We start from the raw sequence: 18,207 nt of genomic DNA on the forward strand, positions 1-18,207 counted from the left end.
AGTATAGGATATGAAGCGCATTGAAGCCGCACCTTTGCCTCGTGCCGTCTGATATATCCGCCCGCTATACATGTATACTAAATAACAAAGGTTTGTAAGCGACGAAAACTACACGACGTGGTCAAGATATTCGTAAAAAAGTAATTCGGCATCCACCAAGTTTCGCGCGTTATCGAAAACTAGACTTATATAGATGTTCTACGATTAGATACGGAAAGAGCAGGTATAATTACAAATATCTCGAACCGTGAGTTCGGGCCGAAACAATTTTTATCCGGGGGATTAAATTCCGATAGATAGATCGACCGAATATTTGTCGACTGACGATTAACGTCAGACGCGTAAATCGAAAATATATTTTGCAACGGTGATGCGGATGAATAGTTCGCAGTTGCGGTTGTACGGTCATAAAAAGACCGCGGTATTCTCGCCGTCGGGGTGAGTTGAGTAAATATTTGGCCCGGTTGACACCTCAGGGGCGTCTTTCGGTCCTCCACACTTTTTCTGTTATTTTTTTTTTTTTTTTTTTTCTTTCTTTTTTCTTTGCTTTTTTCTTGTCAGCGACAATATCCTTTGTCTTAAGACTACACGACGACGTCCCGTCCGCATCGACAAATGAAAAAAAAAAGAAAGGGCAGAGTTAGCTTATCTCTGTTCTAAATCCTATATACGGAAAAATTTGCATACTGGAATATCTCGGAATATTATACGTTAGGTATATTCCGCGTTGATGTGCATTGCTGAAATAAAAGGAAGATGAAATTAGGAGAAAAGGAGAAGGCGAAAATAATAAATTTCAAAAAAAAAAAAAAAGAAAGAAAGAGAAAAGAAAAAATCGGCGGAGACCGAGATGGCTCGACTGTATCTGGTTTTCGCCCCGCCTTCCGAAAATATAATTGCTACGTTTCTTCGGCTATACGATTTAAGGTTGCACGACGCCCCAGGTATGGTCAAGAGTGTTAATACCGTGGTCCACAAAGTCAGCTACTCGACTGCGGTAGCCTAAAGCAGCAGGTACGATTTAGCCTCTGTAAACCCGAGGCTAGGAGGCTACCTCTCAGAATTTTTCACCTTCGGGATCGGTAACTCGTCCGGGTGCACCCTCGACTGCACATCAACGGATATTCGCATCGGTTCGGAAACGACGAGCGAACGATAGTTTTCCATTCATTGAGACGCGTCAGTTTTTTTCCCTTCATTCAAAAAATTCCCGAGCCAAAATGCTGCGGTCTTTACGCCCATTGACTATTGGAGCGAACACGAGCGTTACGTAGAAGCTTTTTGGTCGCTCAACTAAACATTAACAGGCGTAGGCAGTCCGTTCGGGACTGCCTCTATTTCTATCGCGAATACTTATCCGTAATTGATTTTCCTCGCTCACCCGGATATACAACACAGCTGAAACTACAAGGATCGCTGAATGAGGTGAAAAGTATTTATGGAAAAGCATTCTTTCAAAGTTCGCCTAATTTGCTCGTTCAACACCACACAAAGCCCCATTCACTCCAGCTCAAGTTTATTCTGAATCGTTTAATTCTTCTTTCTTTTCTCTCAAGAGCTAGGAATGATATTAGACACGAGGGAATCTATATGAAATGACTAGAAGAATCCAAACAGCGTTCTCCAAGTTTCAGCGTCTATAACCCAAAAAAGTAAATACATCGGTGAGGGGTGTGTTCTGATCCAGGACATGTCGTACGACTACCTGTGTGGACTTGGCAACCGACTTGGGAATAAAATTTTTTTGATTATTGCAATCGGTTATACTCCATTTGTACTTGTTTGTACCATTTTTCCATTTTACCACGATTCCATTTCGTGCGAAAAAATAAAAATCTTCAAATTTCGGGTGCCAGGCATTTTTTGGAAACGTTGTAACTTTTTATTTTTCGAGGTTCAAATAAAAGACAGAATGGTACGAACAGGTACAAATGGAGTATAATCGATTCCAATTATCAAAAAAAAAATTTCTTCACGTAGGTCATATACGACTAGGATTTTCCTAAGTCCTGCAGCGTGTGAGGAATTCCGAATTACAAATTATCGCGATGGATAGTTATCTGTCCAGATAAAGGGTTGGATAATTTGATATTTCAGTAGACGTTGTGGAGCCTTTATTTCCGGGGGTATAAAAACAAAAAACGAATCGAAAAATCAAAGAAGGTTTCGTGACTAGATTAGCTATAGCTCGGGGAGTCGCAGTCGGAGTCGGAGTCCTCTGTGTGCTCAATCTGATCCGTCGCTCGCACCGTAACCCACCACGGTAATCGCGCGGGGTATATTCCATATCTTTACTATACGAATCGCGTAGGTTACGAGCGAGTCAGGTTTCTCCTAATAATGCTACGCAGGTTATAAGTCGCGTTACACGCAATACACACGACACATTATAAACAGGCACACGCACGCGTAATCATATAATGTAGGTACACATACCCTGCATTATTACGATGCTCGTATATACCGGGATTTATCTATATATTTTTCTCTTATAATTTTTTTTTTTTTTTCTCCTCTCACGCATCAAACTCACCCGCTAACAGGTGACGCGTCACGTGTATACCGGTTGCGAGACATATTATCAAATGGTATAGGTACGATGCACTTTATATTTACATACTAGATGACTCCTATTCGCGCGATGCAACGGGGAAGGACGTGGACCTCGAGAGGTGGTGATGAAGAGCCGTTCTAAAAAAATGGGAATTGAAGTTCGGGCGATGCAGTTCGCCGAATGGAAAAAAAATACGCTGGTGTACAAGGGGCGAGTCGTTGAGGGGCAATAGCTGAAAGAGGAAGATGAAGAGAAACGTGTCGTACGGTTGGAACGCGCCCATGTTTGACTTACTTAGCGTTTGAGTTACTCCGAATTTTCACAGGATGCCGCCGCCTCTTGTAGTTATTATCGCCGACCGCGTATACTTATATGCGCGCATGTCACCGCAGGGGACGGGGCCGAGTCCCGCGTACCTGTAGATTTCAAGGAACAAAGTGTTTGTCGATTTTTCAGTTACGGTCTCCGGGGTTATAAAATTGTCTCTATCTCGTAGACCTCGAAGTGCGTCGTTGTCACGAGGTTCGTTGTTTGCAGAACCGCACGCGCACCCGGTTCGTATAATGATTATACGCCCACGACTTTGATATAATCACCATTGTTCTTCTGATATCAATTATCGCGCATCGAGTTCCACCGTGACAATCGTTGTTCGAATGTTACTTTTGGCAAATTTATGTTAACTTGTCGGGATTTTTTGTTGTGTAACTCGATCAACGGATTCGTGTTTTTGAGATCAAAATGCACAAGAGATCCGAAGTGGTATACCTTAGATTTTGACGATTTTAGGGTCGAAAATCAACTGTTCCTTTTATTCGAGTCTTCTGAAGTACCCTGGTACATTTTGAGCTAAGGAATCCGAATTCATTAGCCAAATTGATCCATCTATAAAATTAGTCCAGCTATCGCTAATTTTTTCGATCCAACAATAGTACAAATTGAGATATCTCGTTTGGTTTTATCCGAAGCTTGTGATTCAGCCGGAGAATCCGTGTTTCTGAGATTTGACATTCGTCTGGACATCAGCTCCTCGGGAAAAATCTCTGACAATGAGAAGGTAGATACATCGACCAATTACCGCTTCTGAAAAAATATTTTTCAGTAATTATTATACCACGTCTGATACAATTCTGTGGTTATTTATAGAACATCTTGTAGAAGAGGTATTAGTTATTCTTTAACTTGAAAAAAAAAAGCTGTAGGAATTTATACATTCAATTATAATGTCCCGCTAATCCGTAAATTGGTTGAACATCTGACTTATATTTCCGGTGAGTTTTATAATGTTTTGTGAGAATTTCTACACATTATCGGTATTATAATGATATATCTACCTATAATAAGAAAAATATAACATCTTCGCGTTTAAATTGCTTCGCCTCCGCTGTCGTAAAACTTGTCCGGCGCGAGATTGCTACGAAGCACACAGATGAAGTTGATTTGTAATCAACCGGGACGAAGAGCTCTTGTAATTTGGGTTGTAATTAGTAGCACTGTGCATGGTTAGCTACTCTGCGTGGGGCCACATAATATCTGATATGTACGTATCGTGTATCGAGGGTTTTTTTTTTCCATCTTCATTCATTGATGTATTCGATCCCGACGAATCGGAGGCTGTGATCAAATAAAACGACATCCAGAGATAAATCATTCGAGTCTTATAATTGAATAGATTTGACGACAAACAAAATGGAGTATAAAACTGTAGACCTGTACGTGTAGATAACTTCCAGCTTATCTTGTCCATCGTGCTAATATACAATATCATACATGTGTATCTATATTGAACTGAGGGGTAACACGCACGCTCCAGATGTATGATACTTTCGGTTAATTTCTTTATAATATGTATCCACCGAGGTTCATGCAGCACAATGTTGATCGTAAGATATTATCATTTTACATATTTGAATATAATTAACGCCAAAAAAAACTTGGCTTCCAGTCACGCATATGTATCCTATACCTATTATAATACACGCGTCCTTATATAAATAAAACATAAAAGTTCAAACGACCATGTTAAAAAGAGTTGAATAAAAACCAAAAAAAAACTCGGACCACCACCGATTGGTGACATACAGACTGCAGAGGTAAACATATTTAATAGAAATCTGACAAGTTCTCAACAAATTATACTTACAAGTTTGAAGTGTATAAATTTCAACGTGCAATGCTACAGATAATAGGGTGTTATATTAAATTTGAAAAGCTTCAGAAAGTTAAGTATGTAATCGAAATCAACTTGATCAATGAAATACCAGATTCCTAAAACATCAATTGAAAAAACATCTTCAATTTAATTCGAATCAACGGTTCTTCTAATCACGATCTATCTTTTCTTAAAAAATGCGACGCCCGACGTTCAGATTTAGTCGCAGGGGAGAAATACCAACAGAGTAAGGACGGCTGAAACTTATTCGGACAACGATAGAGTATAAAGTAGAGCTGGATGTGTAGGGAGTAAAGGACCTCCGGAGACGAGGTACCCGAAGGATTAGCATACGAACATCGTCTTCAAAGAGGTGGTGCACTTGGCGTGAGTGATCGCCCACGCACCAAGAGATACCCGCGTTTATGCGTAAATCGAACGGACGTCGGTTGTATCTACAACGTACCATGGTACGTGAATAGCCTGGATGGTTTAACCCTGATATAGGTATATGGTTCGTATATATCTATATGAACACGCGCCGATACATGAGTTTCGGGCAGACCTCCGCGCGCGCGATAATATTCTACAATCTTTTCTTTTCTTACTAAAGAACATGCATGTAGACGATACAGATCGCACCAATCACCCATCCGCGCAGTGCAAACTACCTACGTATACTTTCAATGTTGCGGCGATCTCTACTGCAGCACATAATACAACGGAATCGGTTATATTTTATGTATACACATGTATTAGTATGTACCCACGGTTTGCTGATTATCAGCTTAATAGTGCAGTTTGCAAGACGCATCTAGTATGTATAGATCGCATAGAAAATGTATTTTGTTCTTTTCAACTTCTCGTGTAATTCAGGTGAATAATTGCAAAGCCAACTTTCATAATTCCGACCACTCTCCACTTTTAGGGGATGAAATTAACTGAAAGCAACCAGTAATCAATCTGGCAGATCTAAGTTTCTGAAACGTGAATCATCGATGGATTTTTCGGTGTTTATCCAAGTTTCTAGCTGAAAATTACTAGCATAGTATGAATAGGTGAGTGCTGAATAATATTCAGACAGAAAAATGGAAAACCGTGCAAGCCAAGCCTTAGGGGTGTCGGGAGATAGTATGTATGATAGTAGTCGGGGGACATGCAAGGCATGTTCGATAAAAAACAAAGTATTTTCGTACCATCAACCAGGTCAAGACACGAATATCTTAGAAGTATGTATAATGTATTTGCGATTTTTGTGATTTGATTCGAAACTTGATTTTTTATGCATGCTGTAATCTAAATTTTCAGTTTTCTTTTATATCTATCTGTCGATACTAGAAACGGTTTACCCTCGACTGAAAAGATATCATCCGAGTATCAGATGGTATCGCTTAGTTATTTCCGACAACGTCAACTGCTGGTAAAACTGTTGGATAAATTCACAAGTATACCCTACCAGGTCGACACTGCATGGTGTAAATTATACTATGCTCATGGACATAAATCTATGACGCTAAAATTGCTGGGCCTACTTAAAATGGACAGACTTATAGACAGAGCTTTATAAATCTTTATTCAATCAATACAAGGAGTACAGACTCAACATTGTTAATATCGTCTTTGATAATTAGAAATGGTATTAAATCGTATTCGAATCGTTTTCGAATTATGATCGTGGGGTGATTTGAATGAGCGCTGGTGTCTTGAGGACTGAGCAATGTCAAGCAACGGTCCCTATGGTCTCTACCCCTATACTCTTTGGTCCCTACTTGGACGCATTAGTAGATTGGTTCTGCCATCTACTCGTTAAAGCTGTAAATTTTATTGTGCTTTCGTATCCTTTCTCAGTTACACGCATCGATGTCCAAGATGGATTCATTAATGAAAATAAAATCTCCAGCATTAAATTGTCAGTAGAAGTAATACTGAATGTTTTCACCGATAGCTTGGTAAGTCGTGAAAGTTAATTGAATTTACTATAAGCTTTAAAAAATCTAGCCTTAATTATTTTTCTACGAACATAGCGGGTATATACGTCATTAAAGGAGTCACCTATTTATATTCGTTATTTCTGATTACAAATTTATGCTTGACTGCCAGGTATCCTTCACTCAAATTTAATTCTCGCAGCATTTTCTGCTGAATTTTCTCATTCAAAAAGCTCTCTGGGACCTTGAATCATATTTTATAGTGACACTACATATTCTGTCCATGAATGGACAAGTGCAACAAATGACCCAGAATGAAAATTTTCCTAATAAAATTCCGTCGAATTCTCATTGTTTTTATGCCAACCTTTCCTGTATGAATGCATCACTGTATACAAATACATTTTTTTCATGGTACAGTAGCGATGCCAATTTTCTGAAACTATTTGAGTTCCCATTAATGTTGTCAAAATTGCCATTAATGATACTTGCATTGCTTAATTTATTATGTCGTTTGAGCCTTAGTTAATTTACAACTCAGCAATTATGAACATATAAGTATAGTTTAATTGTACATATATTCTGATACTATATGTTTGAATAATTCATAAATATATTTTATCCCAAATGGACAAACAATGCCAATTTCACTATCGGATGAAAAGACTTGTAACTGTATCGTAAGATACTTCAAGTACATACAATAGGTATTCTTGAAGTGCTTTTTCCAGCTCAGTGTATCATATTCTTATTTTACTAGCAGTAGGTATACTATAGGATTACGATATAAGAATTCAATCGGTCACCAATTTTTCATGTATCTGTATCACAAGCCTTGCTTGTTACAGCAGACACATCATTAATGATGTTAGTTTTAGCTGATTTAGGCCTCATACCATCACTAACCATTATCATTTCTATAATAAATCTAAACATACTTTGCGGTAAACTTTCTGAGTAGTTTTGCTTCAATTTTTCCTGATTTACCAGAGTTTTTGTACACATATCAGGTTCTAGAAAATTTTTTAAGTCAGAATTTTTATTAGACCCAACAATTCAGAATGATCTTGGACGCATTTAAGCTTTAGCATTACAGTTCACAGATCTGCAAACTTTTCCTTACAACCAGATTTCCTCTGGAATATTTTCCCACCCATTTTTACCTGAATATCCATGACTTCTATTCTTCACGACTGAACGGCATATCGAATGTTCGTTGAATAAGCAAAGGTCATGAAGTTGGTCTGAATCGTTGTGAGCGACTATAGAAAAAATTTCCTGGTCTGCCAAAGTATGATATTGAAAACACCAAATTCGTAAAAAATGTCACAGTGACTTTGCTGCGGGACGAATGCAAATTAAATTTACAGATTTAACGTCAGTTAATTCTGGTAATGTTGCAACGGTATGTTGGCGGTTATCATTATTTTGAGTTTATGTGAAAATAGTGTTTTTCAAATACAAAATGAAAAATATTATGAATAACTTGTTACATACAATTATCCGATTTGGTTGGTAAGTAGCTGGAGCAAAATCTAAGTGTTCCAGCAAGTATGAATAATAATTTTTGAGAATCTCTCACCGTACATAGTTTTATATGTAACTCACATAATTGTAATTGGCTGAGTGAGCATTAAGAAAAAACTTGCGACCTGCATTATCAATATTTACAGTCTCAATATAAACATATTGAAGTCATAATAAATCATAATTCTACAACAAATAACCAACTCATATTAGAATTTGAAAGGATATTTTCATGGATAGATAAAATTGTTGGAAGTATTCATTGATTGCAAATAAAGTCGTTGAGAAATACTTTAGATATAACGCAGCTATAATATAAGATTATTTTATTGTAATGGGCTCCTTGTGTAAGAATTTTATGTAATTTGACAAGTAGCCATTTGTCACTTTTACTGTTGTGCAAATCACCAAAGTCAATAAGCCAACATAAAATATGTGTAAGATCAATTGTTACATATCGGGTATCAATGGTAAGTAGAATGTGGTTTAAACTGCATAAGGCAAAAATAGTATTTGAACGAACGAAAAAAACCTGAGATATATAATCAGTGAATTCTGTATCTGATTATACACTGGTGGTTTCAGAGTGTGTTATGGAAGGATATTCTGCCTTTGGAAGCACAATGCCAAACTTTGATGATCTTGATATTGAGGGACGCAACCCCTCGCGTATGTCTGAAGAAGATAGAGAAAAGGTAACATCTACTATAGACTCTTCGAACAAACAATAAGTACAAATGTAAGTGAAGTATTACAGTTCTAGCTATCTTTGGACTTTGTTATACTGTGCGATCCATGAAGATAATTTATACTGAGTACGAATTACGTAATACCATTGTCGTTTTAGCAAATTAATATTATCTCTACAACTGAAGATGATAAAACAGTAACGACAAGTACACCAAATACGTGACATAAATAGTTGTTTTAATTAAAATCAGTGCAGTGTACCAAATATTCATCTTGAAGTGGCAATGCTGTAAAGGTGTACATATGGGAAGAGAAGTGCCTGAGATTGATCGTGATTAATATAATATTGACTGAAAAATGCAACCTTTGGTTTCGAGACAATATTAAAAGAAAAAGTTTTCTACCTTGTACGATGATAATTATTTTTCAAAATTATCACAGCCATGTGGCAATGGAATTTTTCATCCTTATGAATGATTCCTTATGATTCATCTCACACTGCTCCTAATTCTGGCTGTGTTGAATTTCACAATAATATATCTACAACCTGTAATGTGCTTCTCAATAAACAAAAAGTCTGCTATTTCACAGTGTCAATTAATTGTCTGTATGATCCTCAGGAGGAACTTGACCGTAAAAGGTTAATGCGAAGCAGTGTTACTGCAGAGGATGGAACACGTAGACCAGTTTATTCTCTCACCGATGATGGTGATATTTGGTGCCACATTTGCAACATTGCCTTATTCGGAGCTCACAAGCTCATTAGCCACAACTCGTGCAACCGTCATAAAATAAAATTGGATGAATGGCCCTATCCCGTATTATTGTGGTCTAAGAGATCAGACATAGTAAAAAAAACTGCACCAGCACCCGCTGAAACTATGTCTGACACATTAGCGCCTGGGGAACCAGTACCGCCAGGCATGGAAGACCAAATGACCAGAACAACCACCATACAAATGAGCTTGGACAGACATCGCAGCTCCCCACTTGTGGGCTTGGAATACCTTTTGGAATTGGTTGACAGTGATTTGTGTGAGCCAAGTTACACCTGTGTTCTATGTGACAAGCGAGGTGACCCACGGACTGTGATGGCTCATATAACTAGCTACAATCATCGCATCACGTACTTGAATCGACACTTTCCCACAATATCTCGTGCTATCACAGGATTACCGCGTACCCCTAATTATAAGCGTGGAGCTAATGAAATATCCGTGCTAGTTGCAAAGAAGATCGAAGAACGGTTTGGAAGACTTGAGCCCCAATTGGTGGACAAAAATCAGTTTGAGAAGAATAAGATGCAGTACATCAAAAGAGTCTACCAAGACTATCATCTTCGGTAGGTCCGATCAATGTTCAATATAATTTTTATAATATACTAATGCTGCTTGTGATGGAAAAATATTATATGTATAAACTGTATAGTATAAATTAGGAGAACAGCTTTTTGTTTTCTCAATATTTTGATTGCAATAAATCAACATGGCTGTTTCCTACGTATAGGGAAACGCCTGAATTCACATTTATGGAAGTTTTCGATGTGCGGTGGGTGACGAACTTCGATGAGAAGATGGCTGAAATTAGTGGTGGGTCTAAGAAAGGTGAGTATGGTGATATAAGTTCAATTTCAAATTTTTTTAGTTTTTATATTTAATAATCAACATCTTTCTACAAAATGTTTCATATGAAGAACCCTCGCTGCCAGAAGAAAAGCCAGAAGAAAAATATAAGAAAGAGGAGAAGAAATCTGAAAAATTATCTCCGAAAAAAATAGAAACAAAAACAGATACTACCAAGTCGTAAGTTTCATACATAGCTGCAAGCTTAATACGTTATATGGGTAATTATTTCTCACGCAGTGCGGGATTGGTAAAGATATGAGACCTTTATTCGCGATTGATACAAATATTTCTATATGATTCGATTGATATTTCGTATACTTCCTAAGTTTGTCTTATCACAGACGAGGATCAATGAACATATTTCAATGGCAATCTGGCAATAAGATTGTATGTGATTTTTTTAATGTATGTGGAAGTTGATTTGGCTAAAAAATTGATTTCTTTCAGGGGGTTCAAGATTCGTATTATTGCCAAGGACAAAATGAGTCTGCGCAATGTAGACAAGGGTGGCGAATCGACTACGAAAACTCCCCCAGTTAGGCCGTCAGATGATACAAAATCTCTGTCTTCTGTGTCTAGCATATCCAGTAGCCCTTCACCATCACGTTCTCGTTCTCGCTCTCCACCTAGAGGTAGGAAAATCAGTTCATTCGACAAATCTAATCGCTATCGATACAAAAAATATTCCAGGGAACGATCACGTTCCCATTCGTTAGAACCCCTTAAAGAAAGAGATAAGTGGGACAAGTATAGGGATCAAATTAGACGTGCTGAAGAGACTTTAGATAGAGCGCTTAAGTTTCATGAGAAAAACCCGGAAAAGCACCCTGCATACCCAGATGAGTGGAAGAAATTTTGGAATCGAAGATACAAAGAATTACAAGGAGAAGGGAAAGATCCAAGTAAACACGATTTCAAGCCCGAATGGATTGAATTCTGGAACAAAAGAATGCGTGAAATGCATAATGATCAGCTGAAACAGAGAAAAGAGGAAATTAGGAAAAGATTGGAATTGCCGGAGGATAAGCCACCAGAGAAATGGACACCTGCACCTAAACGAGAGCGTTCGCCACCCTCAAAACGAAGGCATCGCGTTGACAGCGACGATGAGGTAGAATATGTTGGTACAAGGACACTAAAAGCCGAATATATCCATGAGCGACATGAGCCAAGGGATAGAGAATATTCGTATCCATATCCTCGGGGACGAGGAGCGTATAGGGGATATTTTCCCAGAGGAAATTCGAGACCTCGATACTATGCCTCGCCGTATCCTATAAAAGAGAAATCGCCTAGTCCCGTCCCCAAAGAAGAAGTGCTCAGTGAGGATCTAGAAATCGTTGGACTTCTGCGTTTACTAACAGCCCTGGAGGGACAGCTTGGCTCACTCGGCCCTAAAGTAGTTTCGTTACTATCACGAGCTCTGGCAGCTGAAAAGGCTAAACCAAACTCTGCTGAGGAGCTTCTGTTCGATGAAGATGTGAATGTTCTTTTCGAAACAGTGAAAGAAAAATTAAAAGGACAACTATTTGCTGGTATGATTGAAAAAATGGCCATTTCAGCAACCAAATCTGCCATACAAAATATTGCCCAGCTGTTGCATAAAGCTGCTGAGTCAAAACGAAAGCTAGAGGAAGAGGCAAAGAAAAAAAAAATGCTAGAATTACTGGAGCCTAAACCGCCCACTTATGTCAGTAGAACTGTATTACCACGCACCGTCGATGTGACACCAATTAAATCAGAGCCAGTCAGTGTACCTGGTGTTGGGGCTGTTGATAAAGTGGCTATAGCACAGCAAATTGCCGCAGCTTTGATTGCTCAAGGAAGGACAAACGTCTCTCACGATGAACTAGAGACTCTGATAAATGCTGTGGTAGGAATGGCAGAAGCATCGAAGCAATGTAATAAACCTATAACTGCAGCAGATTTTGTCAAAGGTCTAACAGCAAGTAGTGAGCCAAAGCCAGCAGTTGGTCCCGAGGCTCAGGCTGCGAGAATGGAATCCTTATCAGATGCTGATCTTAAGACACTTCTCCAAAATTTTAAAGACTTGAGTACAGATGAACAACATGGACTAATCAACTTTCTTAAAAAACTGGAAGCAACCGATCCCACGAGAGTTGAGAAATTAAGGGGTTTTGTTAATTTGGGAACGCCTACTCCTCCCTCACCAATTAGGAAACCTGTAAAATCACCCACTCCGCTACCAGAAGACCCTATAATAAGACCAGGTAAGAGTAGTTCGCCATTTTCAACTCGAAAAGGCACGCAAAACCCAACAGATGATGAAGATAAGTGGAAGCCAAAATTAGATATGTTTGCTACAGACGAAGAAGAAGCGTTGAAGAAAAAATTAGATGATAAAGGTAAGGAGAAAATAGATCTATCTGACGACGATGATGACTACACTTTTGAAGATATTTATAAGGCAGCTGATAAAAATGTAAATGACAATGAAAAAGCGAAAAAAAAATCAAGATCCTATTCAAGATCACGTTCGAATTCGCCTACCTCATGGTCTAGATCAGTTTCACGGTCGCCCAGATCAAAACCAGTAGAAGTCTCAAAGAATAGTGATCCGAATACAATTTTAAATGAAACAAAGAGACTCATTGCTAATATTATGGGTGACCTACCAAATAAATATGTACCAAAGTCTCATATACCTTCTCCTATTCCTATTAAAGAGGACCACGAATTGATGTCAAGAGATTTGAAAGCAAATATGGAGCTGGGACCTCCTGGTACTAGCACTGGGTCTCTTCCTAATTCATACAACCAGAGCTATGATTCTAATCAACGTTCTCAGCTGGAACCCCAAATTCAGCAGCAGTATTCTATCATGCAGAATCAATTTCCAACGTATCCCACTCAGCAGCAGGTTTATAACAATAATCCTGGTTACAATATGAATAATGGCTATAACTATAATCAGGGTTACGGAAATATGGGGGGTCAGGCTGCTTATGGTACACCTCAAATTGCACAAAATCAATACCCTCAAGTTCCTCAGCAAGGATATCCGCCTTACGGTGGACCTCCACCATTGACAGGGTATCCTCAGCAGCAGCCACAGCAGCAGCAACAATATGGAAACTATCAACCACAGCAACGTTTCTACTAGTGAATCAGGGCAGTTTATATTTTCGTTGATTTGGTGCATGAAATCATTTTTCAATCTGCTGCCAAGTGAGATAAACTGATTTCTCTATGTTCAGTTACTTTTTCTTACTTACAGTGTTCGGGCTTGATTCAGATACAGTATATTGCCCCACAGTATCATTTAACAAAATGATAAATATCATCAGATTTGTTGAATCAATGTTATTTGGCATTACTTCCCTCATTTTCTATTGATTAAGAATTGAAATTAGTGATGAAATCAGATATTGCTCCAGTTGATTAAATCTTTCAGAATAGAAAAACAAAATTGATTCCTCATTGTTCAAGCATTCGGACAAACACCATATGTTGTATTTGTCTGGCATCACAGCACATCTATTGTTTAGTTTAATGAGTGTAATTTTCATGTTATAAATCATTATATATATATATATATCTATTTTAGCCACTCCGTTTTTATTATGTTATTCCACACTGCGAAACAAAAAGAATTTGCCTAACAATACACGTGGGTGATACCAAATCGATGTATAAAACTATTGATACACTATGACATACCTGGATGATATTGCAGAAAAGTCTTCATTGTACATACCATTTCATACATTTGCCTAACAACTTGTCGGCATATTTAAAAAATAAAAAATTTGTATTCTGGTTACGTTTTTTTATATGCTACTAACATTGCAATTGCAAAAGTCATTATTGAAGTCAATCATAAATAGATATGATGAAATAAAGAATTTTTCTTCTTTAATTTCGAGACTGTTTATTTGAAATTTTTTAATACAAATAAACAATTAGCATATCTGAATTTTGTACTGGACGAATCTAGAACTTTGTCTGAAGAATCTGCAGTTACTTTCAACTATCTGAAATTGCAACCCCTAATCTTGTGGTGAAAATTAAGTTGAAGTACTGCTATTGCAATTGTGATATGTAATGTTATGTAATAATTACATGTAAATGAAATGTGCTATTTTTTATTCGCTATGTGTTTGTATACATAATTTGATCATATTCGAAGACGTATACACGGTAATTCTTGTAAATAACGATGGCTACGGAACAAAATTATTGTCATTGTGTAAATTATCATGAGCTTAGCCAAGCAAAAGATATGAATATGATTATTCATTATTTTTTGATATAACAATTCCTAGTTCGATTTCAACAGAAGTCACGTTAGGTTTAGATTGAAAATGCAAACCTCTATATTATGGTCATTAGACAGCAGCATTTTTTCGTGAACAGGCTCTAAGAGTTGGAGTTATTACAATAAAACTTGGAAACGTCAAAGGGGTTCAATTTATTACAACAACCCTAAATATCGATTTTTTGCTAAAGGTACAAGTCAATCAGTTGGCTAGTTTTCAATACAAATATTAATTAGATAAAACTAATTATTAATGCGTTAACATAATACAAATGCACGATTGATTACCTGAGATATAATTAATACAAGTGCGAAGTTAAGAATTTATATTCTCCTAATTTTTCCTAATGTGAACAAACTTCGTTTGGTGATCATTAACGGAATGTTGGAATAATAATTGCATATAATATGAATTTTAGGATGCAGGGTAACAGATTAGTTAGCTGACACTGTAAAGTGTGGCATTATAGTGCTTTATTTTAGCAGTTAGGTAATCATTATTCATAGCAAGCAGCTGACATTGCACATTGACTAGAGAGTTACAAGGATTCAGTCTAAGTTATTTTTCCGTCTCTCCCTCGAATCGAGACCCACGGCCATATCACAAATAATGAAATAAATTAAACAAGCATACAACGTGTGATAGTACATATTTACAAAAAATGATGGTAAAAAATAACAAAAGTTCTCAACTTAAGATAAAATACATTAACTACTTGGGTACTAGTCCTCTAGTTTTAGGATAAACTGGAGCTGGTATTTGCTGGACCTTGTTGTTAACGCTTCTGGGGCGAACTTTAGCAGATTGTAAACGTGGCTTTGATCTGAGTCTTGCATTGGAAGCATCTACGTCTATATCTCCCTCATCTCGCAACGCTTCTTCAAGGACAGCCTGAATAGTCGGAGCAATTACTGGACCCTGATAGTCCAATGTTGTTCTAGGTGGCATGTCTAGTTCCAAGTTTAAGATATTTTCTCCGGCATAGCGATGGCCTCTTCCCATGGCAAGAGCAATCTTGGCATATTCTGATACTGGTCTGCGTGCACCAGGAACAGATGTTGGTCTTCTGATCAGATCGACGCTCGAGGGTTCAGGGTCTTTGACCACCCAACAATCTTCATCCTCATCAAACCGAACTCTGGACAATATTTTGTGTTTTTCTTCAACTGGGATGAAGTTATCAATTATAAGGTACTTTAGTTTTAGCTCTTTCATTAGTTCGTGTTGCGTTTGCTCCAAATCTCTTCTATCTCTGTTAAATTCCCCAGTTACATCGTGCAGTTCTTGTTTTAGAGCTTGGAGTTTGGCAAAACACTTTCTCAATTTTCTTGATTTCACATCGACTTCTTGCTGCAAAGTTGTGTAAGTCTCTCTAACTCCTGAAGTGGTCACTTCTTCCTCTTCTAATTTTTGCTGCATTTCCACTTCCCTCTTCTTACGCTCCGCTATCTCCGATGCTCTCTGTTCAAGAGCTCTCTGCTGTTCATTTGTGTGATCGATGATGTTTTTTCCACCACAGAGCATCTTGCTTTCAAGGTCTTTGATTCTGAGAACCAAAAACTCGGTCTCTTGTTTCTCAGTTTTAAGCAGATCTGCAATAAGTTTCTTATCAGCCTCACTGATCTTATTATCATCTCTGCTATCTTCAGTTTCGGAATCGGAATCTACAGTTCCATCTTCTTTCTTCTTCTTTGACTTTCTTTTCTTGCGTTGTACGGTTTCTTTTTGTGCGAGCTTTTCCTTCAACCGATTGATTTCCTCTTGATATTGTCTCAGCAAGGCATCTTTAGGGTCCTCATTGATTCGAGGTTTATTTTTAATATTCTTTGCCCGATTCGCATATCGTAAAGTCGTCAAACTTTCGTCGTAATTATAGCTTGCGGGTCCTATATTAGCTACCATAATAGTCTTCGAGTTTCCCCCAAGTGAATCCTGCAAAAGTCTTGTGAGTTTGGAGTCTCTGTATGGAATATGCGTTGTTTTCCCATCTACCAATGCAGAAATCACATTTCCAAGTGCAGATAAACTTAAATTAATTTTACTAGCTTCTTTCAACCTTTCACCACTGGCTCCAGTCTTACTTTGTCTTTCGCTGCCTGCTAAATCAACTAGATTGAGTCGTCCAACTCTGATCCCAGCACTATCTCCAATGGTTCCCATTTCTATTGTTATTAAAAAAATTGCATGGGACCGGGAGCTGTGCTCATTCATATTAGTAGCTCCGATTGTTCTGTTTTGATTCCCCATGTTCATAAGTTGTTGAATTTCAGCTGCACTTTTACAAACTGAAGTTGATAAGTCCTTAACAAATACTCCTGTATCGGGTTTCTCTTTCAATTCAAACCTCAAGCTTTGATCTCTATGTAATAGATCTCTAATTTCTTCTTGGTAAATTTCCAAGTAGCTTGCACGGACCAAATATTGCATGTTTTCTGTTCTGCTAATGTGACTAAAGATGTGATCAAAAGATCTCGGAATAATGCCTCGTCGTTCAGGATCAGCTCGAATACCTTCCATGGTGAAAGTCTTGCCTGTACCAGTTTGTCCGTAGGCAAATATAGTTCCATTGAAACCATCGAGCACAGAAGATACTAATGGACGAACAGTTTCCTCATACAAATCCTGTTGTTTAGAATGCCAGTCATAAACAGCGTCAAATGTGAAGACCTTGACATTATCTCGAGATTGATCCTCTCGTGGATTACGAATTTCCACAACTCCTCTGGATGGAACAACATCGACAACCCTAGTGTGTCCACGTGCGGATTCTTTCTCATCCATTGGTCTGCACCGAACAACTACTTGGACACATTGTGTTCCGCCATCCATTGCGATAGATCTTGTGGAACGTTTTTTCGAGGTCTTATCTGACTTTTCCATGTTGTTAGTTGTATTTAATAAATTACTGAGTAATTCAAGAGTATTATGTTGTGCTGAGCTCAGCGATGATGTGTCAGGTATTTATATATTTTTATTCTAAGTGGGGTGTGTCCTTCTTCGGTGTGCAACGATCTTCCGAGTATTATATATTATTATGTAGTCGAACGTATTTATTGTTGCTCGGTTTCGTGATTTGTAGGACACGTCACGCACGTTAAAGAGTAATTCGTTGCCTCTGTGCCCTCCTCCTCGAGGTATTGATCCATTGTTTGGTTCTAGGACTCCTCTTGCCCTGTCAACAGCCACCCATTACACATTGGGTAGTTATGTCCACAGTGTATTTGAATAAACAACACTAGATACACGGAATACATGAGAACTTTAACCCTTTGTGCTTCAAGTGTTAGACATCATCCTAATGAACGTTCTCTGTATGTAACGAAAAGGCGTCGCATTGCCGTATTTTGACAGAACAGAAAAACAGCAAGCAGACTAGCAAACACTGGCGATCCTGCGCCGTGAAGAAAGTTACGGAATTCAACAAATCGATGTCTCGAATAGAGAATACGTC

At 38.0% G+C, this 18,207-nt stretch overlaps 2 protein-coding genes across 5 annotated transcripts; one reads left to right on the forward strand and one right to left on the reverse strand.

Annotated features, from left to right (window-relative positions):
- The first annotated feature begins 6,502 nt into the window (after positions 1-6,502).
- Positions 6,503-14,898, forward strand: LOC105692689 (uncharacterized protein CG7065-like). Of its 4 annotated transcripts, XM_012412063.3 has the most exons (6): positions 6,503-6,655; positions 8,747-8,856; positions 9,472-10,193; positions 10,358-10,455; positions 10,545-10,653; positions 10,924-14,898. In XM_012412063.3, the coding sequence occupies exons 2-6, from the start codon at positions 8,755-8,757 to the stop codon at positions 13,598-13,600; spliced, it is 3,708 nt and encodes a 1,235-aa protein (XP_012267486.2). In that variant the 5' UTR covers positions 6,503-6,655; positions 8,747-8,754; the 3' UTR covers positions 13,601-14,898. The 4 variants fall into 4 exon arrangements, with proteins under 4 accessions (XP_012267486.2, XP_048509987.1, XP_048509988.1 ...); XM_048654030.1 differs by having other exon boundaries at positions 6,600-6,655; positions 8,747-10,193; XM_048654031.1 differs by lacking the exon at positions 6,503-6,655 and having other exon boundaries at positions 6,662-8,900; positions 9,009-10,193.
- On the reverse strand, positions 14,890-18,197 carry LOC105692690 (kinesin-like protein KIF3B). Its single transcript, XM_012412064.3, has one exon. It carries the CDS (start codon positions 17,634-17,636, stop codon positions 15,468-15,470), a length of 2,169 nt encoding a protein of 722 aa, XP_012267487.1. The 5' UTR covers positions 17,637-18,197; the 3' UTR covers positions 14,890-15,467.
- Between the last annotated feature and the right edge of the window lie 10 nt (positions 18,198-18,207).

The sequence above is a fragment of the Athalia rosae genome, chromosome 4, assembly GCF_917208135.1.
Source record: "Athalia rosae chromosome 4, iyAthRosa1.1, whole genome shotgun sequence".
Lineage (NCBI taxonomy): Eukaryota > Metazoa > Arthropoda > Insecta > Hymenoptera > Athaliidae > Athalia > Athalia rosae.

Excerpts from the sequence above, each read along its gene's own strand:
- LOC105692689 (XM_048654030.1), top strand. The coding sequence starts at position 9,325 with ATGATTCCTTATGATTCATCTCACACTGCTCCTAATTCTGGCTGTGTT. Across the intron at positions 10,194-10,357 it reads TACCAAGACTATCATCTTCG|GGAAACGCCTGAATTCACAT; the intron begins GTAGGTCCGATC and ends TCCTACGTATAG. Across the intron at positions 10,456-10,544 it reads TAGTGGTGGGTCTAAGAAAG|AACCCTCGCTGCCAGAAGAA; the intron begins GTGAGTATGGTG and ends TTTCATATGAAG.
- LOC105692690 (XM_012412064.3), bottom strand. The coding sequence starts at position 17,636 with ATGGAAAAGTCAGATAAGACCTCGAAAAAACGTTCCACAAGATCTATC.